Source organism: Eriocheir sinensis, chromosome 8 (genome assembly GCF_024679095.1).
Source record: "Eriocheir sinensis breed Jianghai 21 chromosome 8, ASM2467909v1, whole genome shotgun sequence".
Lineage (NCBI taxonomy): Eukaryota > Metazoa > Arthropoda > Malacostraca > Decapoda > Varunidae > Eriocheir > Eriocheir sinensis.
This window is the reverse complement of record NC_066516.1, coordinates 4,819,976-4,832,475: the sequence shown is the minus strand read 5'-3', so window position 1 is coordinate 4,832,475 and position 12,500 is coordinate 4,819,976. Positions and strand designations below refer to the sequence as shown.

General features: G+C 45.4%; 1 protein-coding gene across 1 annotated transcript in view; it reads right to left on the bottom strand.

Annotated features, from left to right (window-relative positions):
* The window catches only part of LOC126995394 (sodium/glucose cotransporter 5-like), a 23,608-nt gene extending 15,226 nt beyond the window's left edge, over positions 1–8,382 (bottom strand). Inside the window, exons 1-5 of the mRNA XM_050854908.1 lie at positions 7,984–8,382; positions 4,205–4,403; positions 3,462–3,682; positions 1,341–1,584; positions 992–1,220 (exon numbers count right to left, since the gene is read on the bottom strand). Coding sequence (XP_050710865.1) covers positions 992–1,220; positions 1,341–1,584; positions 3,462–3,682; positions 4,205–4,403; positions 7,984–8,181 — 1,091 coding nt within the window. The 5' untranslated portion in view covers positions 8,182–8,382. The remainder of the gene's footprint in view (positions 1–991; positions 1,221–1,340; positions 1,585–3,461; positions 3,683–4,204; positions 4,404–7,983) is intronic.
* Positions 8,383–12,500: the final 4,118 nt, after the last annotated feature.

The following is a 12,500-nucleotide window of genomic DNA, read 5'->3' as shown; positions in this document are numbered from 1 at the left end:
CCGATGATTCCACTCTGCATTATTCAACTTCTTTTAATAGAAGACCCACCCTTCAGGAACTTAACGACTCAAGGCTGGAGACTGCAGAACGCTTAGCCTCAGACCTTACTATTATTTCCGATTGGGGCAAGAAGAACCTGGTGTCCTTCAACGCCTCAAAAACACAGTTTCTCCACCTATCCACTCGACACAATCTTCCAAACAACTATCCCTTATTCTTTGACAACACCCAGCTATCACCTTCCTCAACACTAAACATTCTCGGTCTATCCTTAACTCAAAATCTCAACTGGAAACTTCATATCATCTCTTACTAAATCAGCTTCCTCGAGGCTGGGCGTTCTGTACCGTCTCCGCCAGTTCTTCTCCCCTGCACAGTTGCTGTCCATATACAGGGGCCTTGTCCGCCCTCGTATGGAGTATGCATCTCATGTGTGGGGGGGCTCCACTCACACAGCTCTTCTGGACAGAGTGGAGGCTAAGGCTCTTCGTCTCATCAGCTCTCCTCCTCATACTGATAGTCTTCTACCTCTTAAATTCTGCCGCAATGTTGCCTCTCTTTCTATCTTCTATCGATATTTCCACGCTGACTGCTCTTCTGAACTTGCTAACTGCATGCCTCCCCCCCTCCCGCGGCCCCGCTGCACTCGCCTTTCTACTCATGCTCATCCCTATACGGTCCAAACCCCTTATGCAAGAGTTAACCAGCATCTTCACTCTTTCATCCCTCACGCTGGTAAACTCTGGAACAATCTTCCTTCATCTGTATTTCCTCCTGCTTACGACTTAAACTCTTTCAAGAGGAGGGTATCAGGACACCTCTCCTCCCGAAACTGACCTATCTTTCGGCCACCTCTTTGGGTTCTTTTTAGGAGCAGTGAGTAGCGGGCTTTTTTTTCATTAATGTTTGCTTTTTGTGTGCCCTTGAACTGTCTCCTTTGCTGTAAAAAAAAAAAAAAAAAAAAAAAAAAAGAGGTCCAGCATTACGTACTGAATGACAGGGATCCAGACGACGGACGCAGCCACCAGCAGAACCACGGACACGCGCCCCACCATGATCATCTCCTGCTCGGAGGGCGAGCCGCGGATCCACGCCGGGCCGCCTGTTCGTACCAGGTGCCAAATGTCGACGCTAACGATGGTGGAGGCCGAATTGAAGACGGAAGTAAGAGAAGACATAAGGGCTGCCATCATTACTGCCAACATCATTCCTTTTAATCCTGTAAAGATGGCATTCGTCCGTAGGCAATGACTGGCATTATTATATATGATCAATGTAATCACAACAGCATGAGTATCAGCAGCAACAGTGTATAAGGAAAGTCAGCAGCTGTACCTACCTGTTGGCAGAACATTAAGCACCAGCTCCACGTAGGCGGAGTTGGTACAGCCCCTCTCGCTGCCACAGACAGCCAGGCACTGGTCAGGACTAGCGCAGGCCACGCGGTCAGGGTAAAGGATTCTCGCAGCCATTCCCGGAAACACCATAACCCAGAGAGGCAGAAATTTGAGGTAGGCAGCCATGATGGTGCCACCCTTGGCATGCAGCATACTCCTACTGGCCAGCGTCCTCTGCACTATTACCTGTGACCATAAAAATTATAAGCAGGTGAGGCTGGCAAACGCCTTAGCAATAACTGCATGCCTGTACTATAATTCCTCATCGACAGAAATTTCGTGCACGAGGCAAACTAATAAGTCTGACTTTGAACAAGAGTTAACCGTCGAATATGCATGTGGGTATTGAGAAACCCCGTGACCTAAAAAAAATCATCCTAGTCTCCCCTGGGACTTTATAGCACAACAAAACCTTGAACATAAAGCTCTACCTGTTGTTCGCAATGCGGCATTTTTATTTTTCAACTAGTGTCTGAGTATGCACTTTCTCCTCATGGAGCAGTACTCATTTTTTCGCTAAATTGGGGCTCGAAATGGTGTGCTATTTAAGTCAAGCGCTCTCTTTCTGATGTTTTTGCATTATTTTTGTCCAATAGATTCAGTTTTATGAACAGATATGGAAGCAGATGTCGACTCACACATCTTGGTGTCTAGCGTTACATCTTCATCCTCCTCCTCAAAAGGTTTTCTCAAGCTCAGCAATACTTCCATCAAGTCTTTGACATGGCGCTGAAATCGGCGTTGAGAGGCATTTCTTTCCTCTTGATGAGGCAGATCTAATCACCATTATTGTCTACACTCTACACAATAAAACCTGTGCACAGGCACGAAAGTCCCCAGTGTAGGTTGAAAAGTACAGACGCCACTGCAGGAAAATGCTCCAACATGGCATCCATCTTTGATATTTCCCGCATCATAATTATTCAGATCTATATTATTCTGACTCCAAATGGGTCATCACACATTACCAGATTAAATTAGCAACAAAAATAATAATTGCAAACATCAGCTTTTTTACTGAAAAAAAAAATATATATATTAATGAAAAAATCGATAGAACACATTTTGAAAAATGGGCACATTTTTTTTTTTTTATGTGGCCACGACACTCAGATCAAGAATGTTTTACAAACCTAAATTTTCAAAATGGTAACAAGACTGAAACTTAAATCAATTTTAAAGGACCGAGTGCCAGGGAAACACAGCATAAGTGTGTGTGTATGTATGTGTGTGTGTGTGTGTGTGTATGTGTGTGTGTATGTAGCAATGACCCCTACAAATGGACACACGCTCTCGCGGTGACTCCTCAGAAAATGTGGCGCGGCAGCGCAGACTCATGTTTTCGTTCGTCCTGTCTCCTGTGCCAGTCAAACTTTGTCCCTGTTGTCCGTGTCACGTCCGTGTCTTGTGTGCCTTCAATGTTAACTTCTCTTGTTACTCGTTTATCTTCCACTGTCTGTCCTCGTCCTGCTACAGTTATCTTTTACATATTGTTCTACATTCACACCGACACATAAATGTTATCTACACTAAACAACATTCACATACACGCACATACACTTTAACAACGTCTCGTTTGTGTTGTGTTTGTCTTAATGACCTGTGATATTTTTATCAATAAGTAACCCTGACGGATATTGCCTTTCTCTATCCGTGAACCAATTAGCGCTTAGAACACTCACTACCGCCAACATGTGTGTGTGTGTGTGTGTGTGTGTGTGTGTGTGTGTGTGTGTGTGCGTGCAATTCACCAATGCCTTGATCACAAATTGGATTCGAAATCACCAGCAAGTACCCTCCCAACAAGAGCAAGCTTATTATATTCGATCTTTGGGTACTACCAGGACCTTCCCACACCACACACCCCATGCCTCTTGCTCAGGGGGGGGGGGGTGTGTGAACAGCAGCTACTCCTTGCCAGCGGAAAAATCCCGGCCTGAATGGAACCTCCTCCTGTCACTGTCAGGCTGCGAAGCCTGGCAGCGCAGAGTTTTAACCCCTGAGCTACGGACGGTGTGTGTGTGTGTGTGTGTTTGTGTGTGTGTATATGGAGAGACACTTACCTGGTCGGTGCACCAGTACCACACTTGCAAGATGGCCATGCCGAAGACCATGCCCAGCCATGGGTAGTCCATGTTTTCAGGGTCTATGGGTCGCAGCAAATTCATGTAATAACGGGATGTTTTACCGCAGGGTTGCTGGCGGTCGTCCAGGGCCTGTACGCTGGCTTGGGCGTAAGGGAAACTCTCCACCATGTTGCTATAGCCACCCACCGCATGAAAGGCTGCGGGAGACAGACCATAAGGAACCAGACCTACCATTTTTGTCGTGTCAACGTTCTTATTATTATCATGTTACTGTGCTGGATACTTTGGCACGTCACCTGCATACCTGAGCTGGAACTTCCTTAGGCAAGGTCTGCCAGAATTGGTTGTGGGGTTGTTTTCTACATCAACAATTAACATTCCTCTGCGTTTGGTTTTGTGCGCGTGTGAATGTGAATGTGTGTGTGTGTGTGTGTGTGTGTGTGTGTGTGTGTGTGCATGCGTGCGTGCGTGTGTGTGTGTGTTTATATTTGAAGTCAAATCATCCGTCAAGCAATCATAATTCAATTTAGTGATGTGATGCCAGTGATGGACTGACATTTGGTTCACAGCATGGATGGTTCACAGTGATATTTTTTCATAGAAAATTACTGTCAAGCATTATTCAATGATATATGGTCATCAACGCTCCCTTCCCCATCGTGATGCCATAATGAGGCAAGCTATGGGGAAGTCGTGGCACGAGAGCGACAGTAACATACTCATGGCGGAGAGGATGAGGGCGCCGATCACCATGAGGAAGGTCTGCAGCGTGTCGGTGTACACGACGGTGGTGAGGCCCCCGGCGATTGCAAAGATGGCGGCCACGGTGAGCAGAACTGCCACACTAACGTACAGCGACGCCTGGGAGGTGTGGTTCATGGCCTGCTGGATGAAGAGCGCTCCCGCATACAGGTCGGCCTGCGGCAGGGAGGGTTTAATTTTCTTTTATTATACACTTTATCAATTGTTTCTATTAATACTGTTCTCACAGTACTGTTGACATTTAAAGGCACCTACCTAAACGTCTATTTAATAGTTAATTTAAAACTAATTTCTCCACACAAAATACTTTACTATTTACCTTTTAGAATTTTTGCCTTTCAATCAAATTTATACACAATTTTCATTCAGTCACTAAGGGCCGCTTTCACAGGCACTTTTGTTTGTTCTGATCGTTACCAATGAGCGGCGATCGCCGCTACCAACAGGAAATCCGCTTTCACAGTCATCTTTTGCGGTGGTGTTTGTTTGCATCAGTACCAGAGATTGGAACCTCTGGTAACGGAGCTCTGGTAGCCGCGGGGGCTCCCCAATGGAGCTTACCAATGACATTAACCCTGTGTGAGTATCGATGTTGTATATTTACAACGCGCCACTTCCTTTAAATGCGTATTTGCGCCTGCGCGCGGGCATTTAAACTGCGTCGGCACCCCACATCTCGCCTGCCGCCTCAGTTTGGTGCCTGCTGTCAAGCTGTGAGGGTCTCTGTGCTACTTCGCCCTCCCTTCATGGTGTATGAGCCACTTGCGTTGCATTTCAGCAACATCATTATACAAGCTGTGACTGTTATGTAAGTACATTTAAATGCGTATTGTTTTGATAATAAAATTCATAACAATAACATTTGTTGGAATAACTTAGTGAAATTTTTATGTGGGGTTCGTAAGTGATTGTGCTGACGTATGCCATTTACAGAATTGAGGTATGTACCTTATTTTTTTTTTAAGATTTTTTTTTCTAAGACATGCTTTTTGCTTTGTTTTACAGAAATCATGTCGAAGCCAAGTTTGACCGACGAGGAGATAAATGAGTTGTTGGAGTGGGATGACTCGGACGGAAGTGAGTACGGGGAGGATGGGACCGACAACTGGGAGGTTGACGAGGGGGTGGATGAGGTTTACGTGGATGTGGAGTGAGATGAAGATGACCCTACCCAAGGCCCTCTGAAAGGGGACCTCGAGTACCTCCTCCCCACCTCCATCAAGCCCTGCAGCCACCCCAGAGGCTTCCCTTCATCTACAGACATGGTAACACTTTGCACCACACAAGAGGAGGCAGCAGAGGCAGAAATACACGACCTGGCAACTCCACTCTCCACTCTGACCCAGCCAGCCACCTTATCTCGCTCGCCTGACCTCTTGTGTAAACACAGCAGCCTACCCCACCACTACAGTTTCCACCACAACAACACCTCTCTTGCCTCCTGCCATCATCACAACTCGTAGCAGGACACTGTTCCAGCCCTCTACACCTCTGCCTTCCACCTCTACACCTGCTGATGATCAGCCCACCCCTGCCACCCCTCACCGACCCAAGCGTGGCCGTGTGTTCTCTCCTCTTCCATCTACGTCTCGTGGGTTGCTGGATGATGATGATGAAGACGTGGATGACCCACAACCACTGCCTTCTGCTGAACTCCTCCCCTCTACAGCAGTGAGATCATCCAAACGGAGGAGGGGGCCCCAGAATCCAGTTGCGTAGCCTCATACGTAACACTTTCAATGTCCCACCTGAGGAGAGGCCAGCAACACAGCAAAAGAAAACTGAGAAGAGGCAGCGGTGCTTCCTCTGCCCCACCAGAGAGCAGGGACGAACCCGGGTCTGCTGCAGTGGATGTGGGAAGTCCGTGTGTGCATCCCACTACTCTGTCTTCTGCCCCTCCTGTTGCTAGGGTGAGGAACTATTATGTTTTCCAGTTTTCTTGAGTGTGTTATGCAAGTGTACATTTCATTGGTATCTAATGAGTTATATGGATGTTGTGCATCTCTGAACCCCCCTAAAAAGACCCTGTAACTCGACCCTCTCTAGGAAAATAATTTATTTAGTACCTTATCTTATTTCGATTTCCATGAAACTTCCACAGTAGCTTTGTCAATGATTGGGTAGTATACATAAAAATTTTCATGAAGTTTAAAGCATATTTAGGTACCCCAAAATTTTTTTTTTAAAGAAACAAGAAAAACAGGGTGAGAAAATTTTACTAAAGTTTGACCTGTTCTATTTTTCAGCGTGGATTTTGCAGAGAACTGGGACTGTGCAGGCTGTGAGAGACAACTGTAATACACCGATCTCCAGAGGCTTTATTTTTTTGTATGGACATAAGTATTTTTTTTTTATTTTTTTTTTATGATAGTTAAAATAAGGTAGAAGTTTTTTGTATTCTTTGTAATAAAGTACATAAAGCATTCTGATTGTCTTTTTCACCACTTATTAGCACTAAGTAATGTCTAAAGTAATTTTAGAAAGAACAAACATTAAAGTACAACATACCTAAAGTGGTCATTTAAAGCGTTAAAGTCACAGTTGCAAAGGTGCAACACGATATACAATATGGGTACTGAAAATATCGATACTCATCCAGGGTTAATTAGTAAATAGTACAAATTCTTGCTCTCAAGAGGTTATATTATTTCTTTAAATGGATGTAAAAAAATATTTCACAATACAGCAACACGTTGCACGGCTTCAATGGTAATATGAGAAAAAAAATAGAAGACTTTGAATGACATGAACTCACTTCACCTGCTGACCAGTAAACGTCCTGCTGAGAATTTCAATTTGATTGCTTGATTGTTTATTGTTGCAAAATACACAATAAAGGAGAATGGAGGACTTTAATACTTGTCACCATTATTAACCTGTTATGCCTTGAAGGCCAAACTCGTATTATTCTAGATAGATAAGCCTCATATGTATGCATGGGGATACATATAACGAAATCAGCTGTTATGTAAAAATGTGAAGTCTTCTAAATAAGTGTGAATAATGAACAAATGTAATGAATATATATAAGTGAAGAGTCTGTCTTGCTGACATCTGCCAAATAATATAACTTTAATACTTGTCACCATTATGAAATAAATTTTCACCTATTATCCCCAGGAAATATTAGACTATCAGCAGGTTTGAGCGGTGTATTACTGCGAGACACTCTACATTTTTTTCATCTTATCTATTCTTCAGTTATTCTTTATATTTAGTCCTCAAGTTTACTTTTTGTACGTTTATTTTTCACATTTATCATTCATAATCCTCCGCTCACCTAATGTAATGATATTTCCCGCCGCTTCGGCATACTAACACTGCCGAATCATGCGCCTTCGTCTTGTCATGACCGTAACCACGCTGGTAGTCGCCGATACTACGAAAACAGAGACTGTGAAAGCGGATCGAGGCGATGATAATGGCTGCTACTGCAAGATGGTAGGGCCTTTGGTTACGATGCACATCAGACGACTATGAAAGCGGCCCTTAGTCTTTGACCCACTTGTGAGCTCTTCAAACACCACAACGCAGAGGCACCAACAGACAAGGTATGCACCTGCCGCCACCTGGCCATCTACGTGCAACTATATATAGGTATACTTTATGCACCAGAAATGACTAGACTCAACAAGACATGGTGTTCATTAATTCAAAAAACGGCGCAAAAAAAAAGAAAAAGAATTAGCCTTTTTAATATATAGGAAATATATCATCTAGCATCTACTGTACGCACAGCAATTTTGGTGAAGATGTAGAGGGAGAGGGAGATGCACGTCAGGAGGACTCTGATGCGATGACCTCCGTACCTCATCCTTAAGTACTCCGGCATCGTGTACACTCCGGCACTCATGTACACAGGCACGAACACCCACCCCAGTGTCAGCAGCCCGTAAATTGCCTGCAGGAGAAAGTTTACTTTATTGAGTCCCATAGTGGTTGGTTCGTTCTTGTCTTGTCTTGGTAAGGTTGAAACTCCTACTCCGGAAAATTCACCGCTATGATCGCTATGTACAAGGCCCAGCGAGGCGGGAAACTTTCTTTAGATGCTTTGTTTTATTACTGACTTTTGTACACATAAAAAAGACTAATAACCTAGATAAGAGTGCAATGCCGTATCTGATAAGTCAGAACAAAAAATATTGAGTCTTTCAGAGCGGTGTTCTAGATAAAGACGTGAAGCAATCTAAATACGGCCTACGGTAACATTTTATGGAGTGTTGATAAGAGAGACTGATAAGCAAGATTCCTGTGCTTCACCAAATCTGACCTTTTTATAATCAAATAAACTAAATATTAAAGAAAATATCCCAAACTCTGTTTTGTAAATAAAAAGCTGAGGCAAGGAAAGGACACACTGTCAATAAATCTATCTTAAGACCTCCAGATCCTTTAAGACTCTTAAAATAAATTAGAGCAAACGAGTTCCTTATGGAAAAGTGGAAACATATAGAGAATCAATCAATCAATCAATCAGTGGGGGCATACGCTGGGGGGCGCGTCGCCTCGCCCACCCCACAACGCCCCCGGTCCCTCCGGGCGAGTCTCTATGCAGGCCCCCTTCCCAACCGGAGTATCTCCTGGGCAAATATATCGACTTGCTCTAGCCACGAGCTTCGCGGGCGTCCCCTTGGCCTCGTCCACTCAGGATTGTCTCTTACAGAGACAACACGAGGAGCAGGATCAGCTTCCGGAAAACGTGACACGTGCCCGTATACCCGGAATTGGCGTTGACGGACTCTGCAGGAAATATATGTCGAATAAGTCTCACGGAGTAGTCGCCGGTTTGACACAGTCATTCCAGCGATATCCCATGATTTTGCGTAAACACTTATTACCAAAGGCAACAATCCGCCTCTCCAAGTCCCCATTTAGTGTCGTAAGACAGGGAGCACAAGGGGCTTGAAGATCCGGGTCCTTGTCCTTCTGCAGAGGTATCGACAACGCCATATACTCGTGTTGAGTGAGTCTATAGCACCGTGGGCTAGGCCAATCCGCCGTAAGACTTCCTGGCCTAACTCACCGTTGTTATGAACTACGCTACCAAGATACGTGAAACTTTCTGAAATCTCAACGTCCTCGGCACACGCATGAACAGACTGTACGGTTTCATCCAGCAAGCCTCCACACACCTGTACCTTGGTCTTGGCCCAGGAGACCTGGAGTCCCAAGGGCTTCGCCTCCTCGTGCAGTGCCTCGAGAGCCATCACCAAGACCTCGAGCGACTCCGTCAGGATAACTGCATCATCAGCAAAAACAAGGTCAGTGACCCTGCTATTGCCAATGGATGCTCCGCAATGACTCTGGTCCACAACTCTGCCCAGTACCCAGTCCATACAAATGTTGAAAAGCGATGGGGCAAGGACACAGCCCTGCCTCACTCCCGCATTCACGGGAAAAAAGCTGGACAGCCCCCCCCCACACGCGCACACTTCACAGCACTCTCTGTCCTAGAATACAGACCAGTCAGCAAGCCAATAGTCCTCGCAGGAATAATACGGAGTCGCAGAAGATCCCAGAGTGCCTCACAATGCATTGAATCAAACGCCTTCTTGAGATCGACATAGGCTGCAAGCATCCCCTGTCGAAACTCATGTCAGCTCTCCACCAGTACGCGAAGCGCTAGGATACGGTCAGTTGTTGACTTGCCAGGCGTGAACCCAGACTGTTCAGGTCTCTGCAGCTTCAGCAGCTGGCTGCGAATTCGCATCAGCAGATAGATGGGCAAGCACCTTACCTGGCTCACTGAGCAGTGTAATACCACGGTAGGTGTTGCAGTCCTGGCGGTCCCCTTTCCCTTTCCAGATAGGGACGACCAATCCCCTCTTTCAGTCAGGAGGAATAGTACCGGACTGCCATACGGCAGTCAAGACCGCATGCAACCCTCGCATCATGGCCTCACCTCCAGCTTTGAGCAGCTCTGCACTGATGTTACAGGTGCCAGGTCCCTTCCCAGTCTTCAACTTGGCCACAGCCTCTCTGACCTCACCCAGAGAGGGTGGTCTTTTGTCTACCTGAAACCAAGCAATTGGAAGCTGCCAATGTGGAGGGTCTGCCTTGTACAGCTGCTCAAAGTACTCAACCCAATGAGCCCTCTGCCCATCCATGTCTGACACGAGGCAGCTGTCAGCTATTCGGATAGCGCTCACCCAAGAGGAAGACTTGGAGCGGAGCTTCTTTAGGGCTCAGTAAGCAGGTCGGAGGTCATTCGCATTTAAATGGCCCTCAACTTCCTCAGCGAGACCACTGACATACCTCTCCTTGTCTCTCCCAGAAGAGCTATAGTCCTACGTGACAGATCTCTGTATTGGTCCCGGTTCCCAGCAAGTCTGGCAGCACGACTCTCCTCAATATTCTCCAGCGTCTCCACCGAGGCAAAGCCACTCCTAGATCTCGGGTGCTCCCCAATGCACTCCTTGGCAGCTTGCAGAGTCTCACGTTTGAAGGTATCTCACAGTTCTACAGGGTCCTCCAGGGTGCCGAGCACTTCAAACCGATTTGAGACTGTCACTGCATATTCCTGAGCACATGCCAGGTACTTCAGCCTCTCAAGATGGAACACATAAGTTTTGCATCTCGAGATTCTTCTTGGCCTGACATGAAGCTTGAGTGTTGCAACAACAAGCCTATGGTCAGTTGCAAAGAACTCAGCACTCCGTAAAACCTGCAGTTCTGAAGGATCCTCCAACGAGTACTTACGAGAATGTGGTCGATCTCTGGTATCAGGAACCCGCAATTCTCAACCTTCTGGACTTTGCAATATTCAGGAGGAGAAAGCTGTTGATGTTCCTGGTACCAGAACCATGGGGACCAAGACATAGCTCGTAGCCAACCCTGTCAGTGCCAGTAGTAGCACTGAAGTCGCCCAGGACAATGAGTGTGTCCCGGGGAGGGCACTGGTCTAATACGGAGTCGAGTTTGGCGGAGTACATCTCCTTCTCTTCAGTTTCACGCACCTCAGTAGGAGCGTACACTGCAACAAAAGACATGAACCCCAGTGTGTGCTTCAGCCTCACTCGCATTATACGCTCATCAACCTGAGCAACCTCAACCATAAATGGCAGCAGTTGGCTGGAGATGCCCATAGCTATCCCCTTGACATGGAAGCCATTGCTCATGCCAGGCCTCCTTGTCTCAGAGAGTGCCACTATGTCTACCCTCAGCCTTCTGAGCTCATTTGATAGGTGGGGCAGTCGATCATCGTCCGAGAGGCTCCGGACGTTCCAGGAGCCCACACGCAGAGCCCTCCGAAGGTTAACCACGGGCCTGGTTCTGCAGCCTCTGCACCACCACGGCCACCCCCAAAACAAAAAGAGGGGCTAGGGGGCCCTTCCTCCTTCGAGGTGCAGGGGCCCCTAACCCCCAACCAACCCAGATCAGGGGCCTGACTGCTCGCCATAGGGCAGGGACGCAGGACCCCTGGGGGGATTAATCCCCCGGTTATTCAAAGAAAGAAGCATGAACAGAAGAGAGAGAGAGAGAGAGCGGGGAAAGGGAGCTCGGGGAGGTTGAGGGCGCTGCATTCCTCATTCAGATAGACCTGCCCCTACCCTGGTTATTTGGTTACCACCCAGCTTATTGGAATAGTTAGCATCTATCTATATCTATATCTATCTATCTATCAGCACATATATATATATATATATATATATATATATATATATATATATATATATATATATATATATATATATATATATATATATATATATATATATATACATACATACATACATACACATATATATATATATATATATATATATATATATATATATATATATATATATATATATATATATATATATATATATATATATATATATATATATATATATATATATATATATATATATATATATATATATATATATATATATATATATATATATATATATATATAGAGAGAGAGAGAGAGATATTTATATATCAGAGGTGGGCATTCCGCTAAAAAGGTCCGCTAATCGCTAATCCGCTAATTAGAGAGCTAAAAAACGTTAGCGGATTAGCGGATTGAAAAATTTAGCAGATTAGCGTTAGCGGAATGCCAAAATCTTAAGTCCGCTAATCGCTAATTTCCACATCCTCTCCTCTACTTTCAGTACCTTCAACTGTATATTTCACACACACACACACACACACACACACACACACACACACACACACACACACACACACACACTATAATTATATAGTTATGTAGCCCTACTTACCATACATGGGGTGATAAAAAGATTAATGGAGTGTCATGTG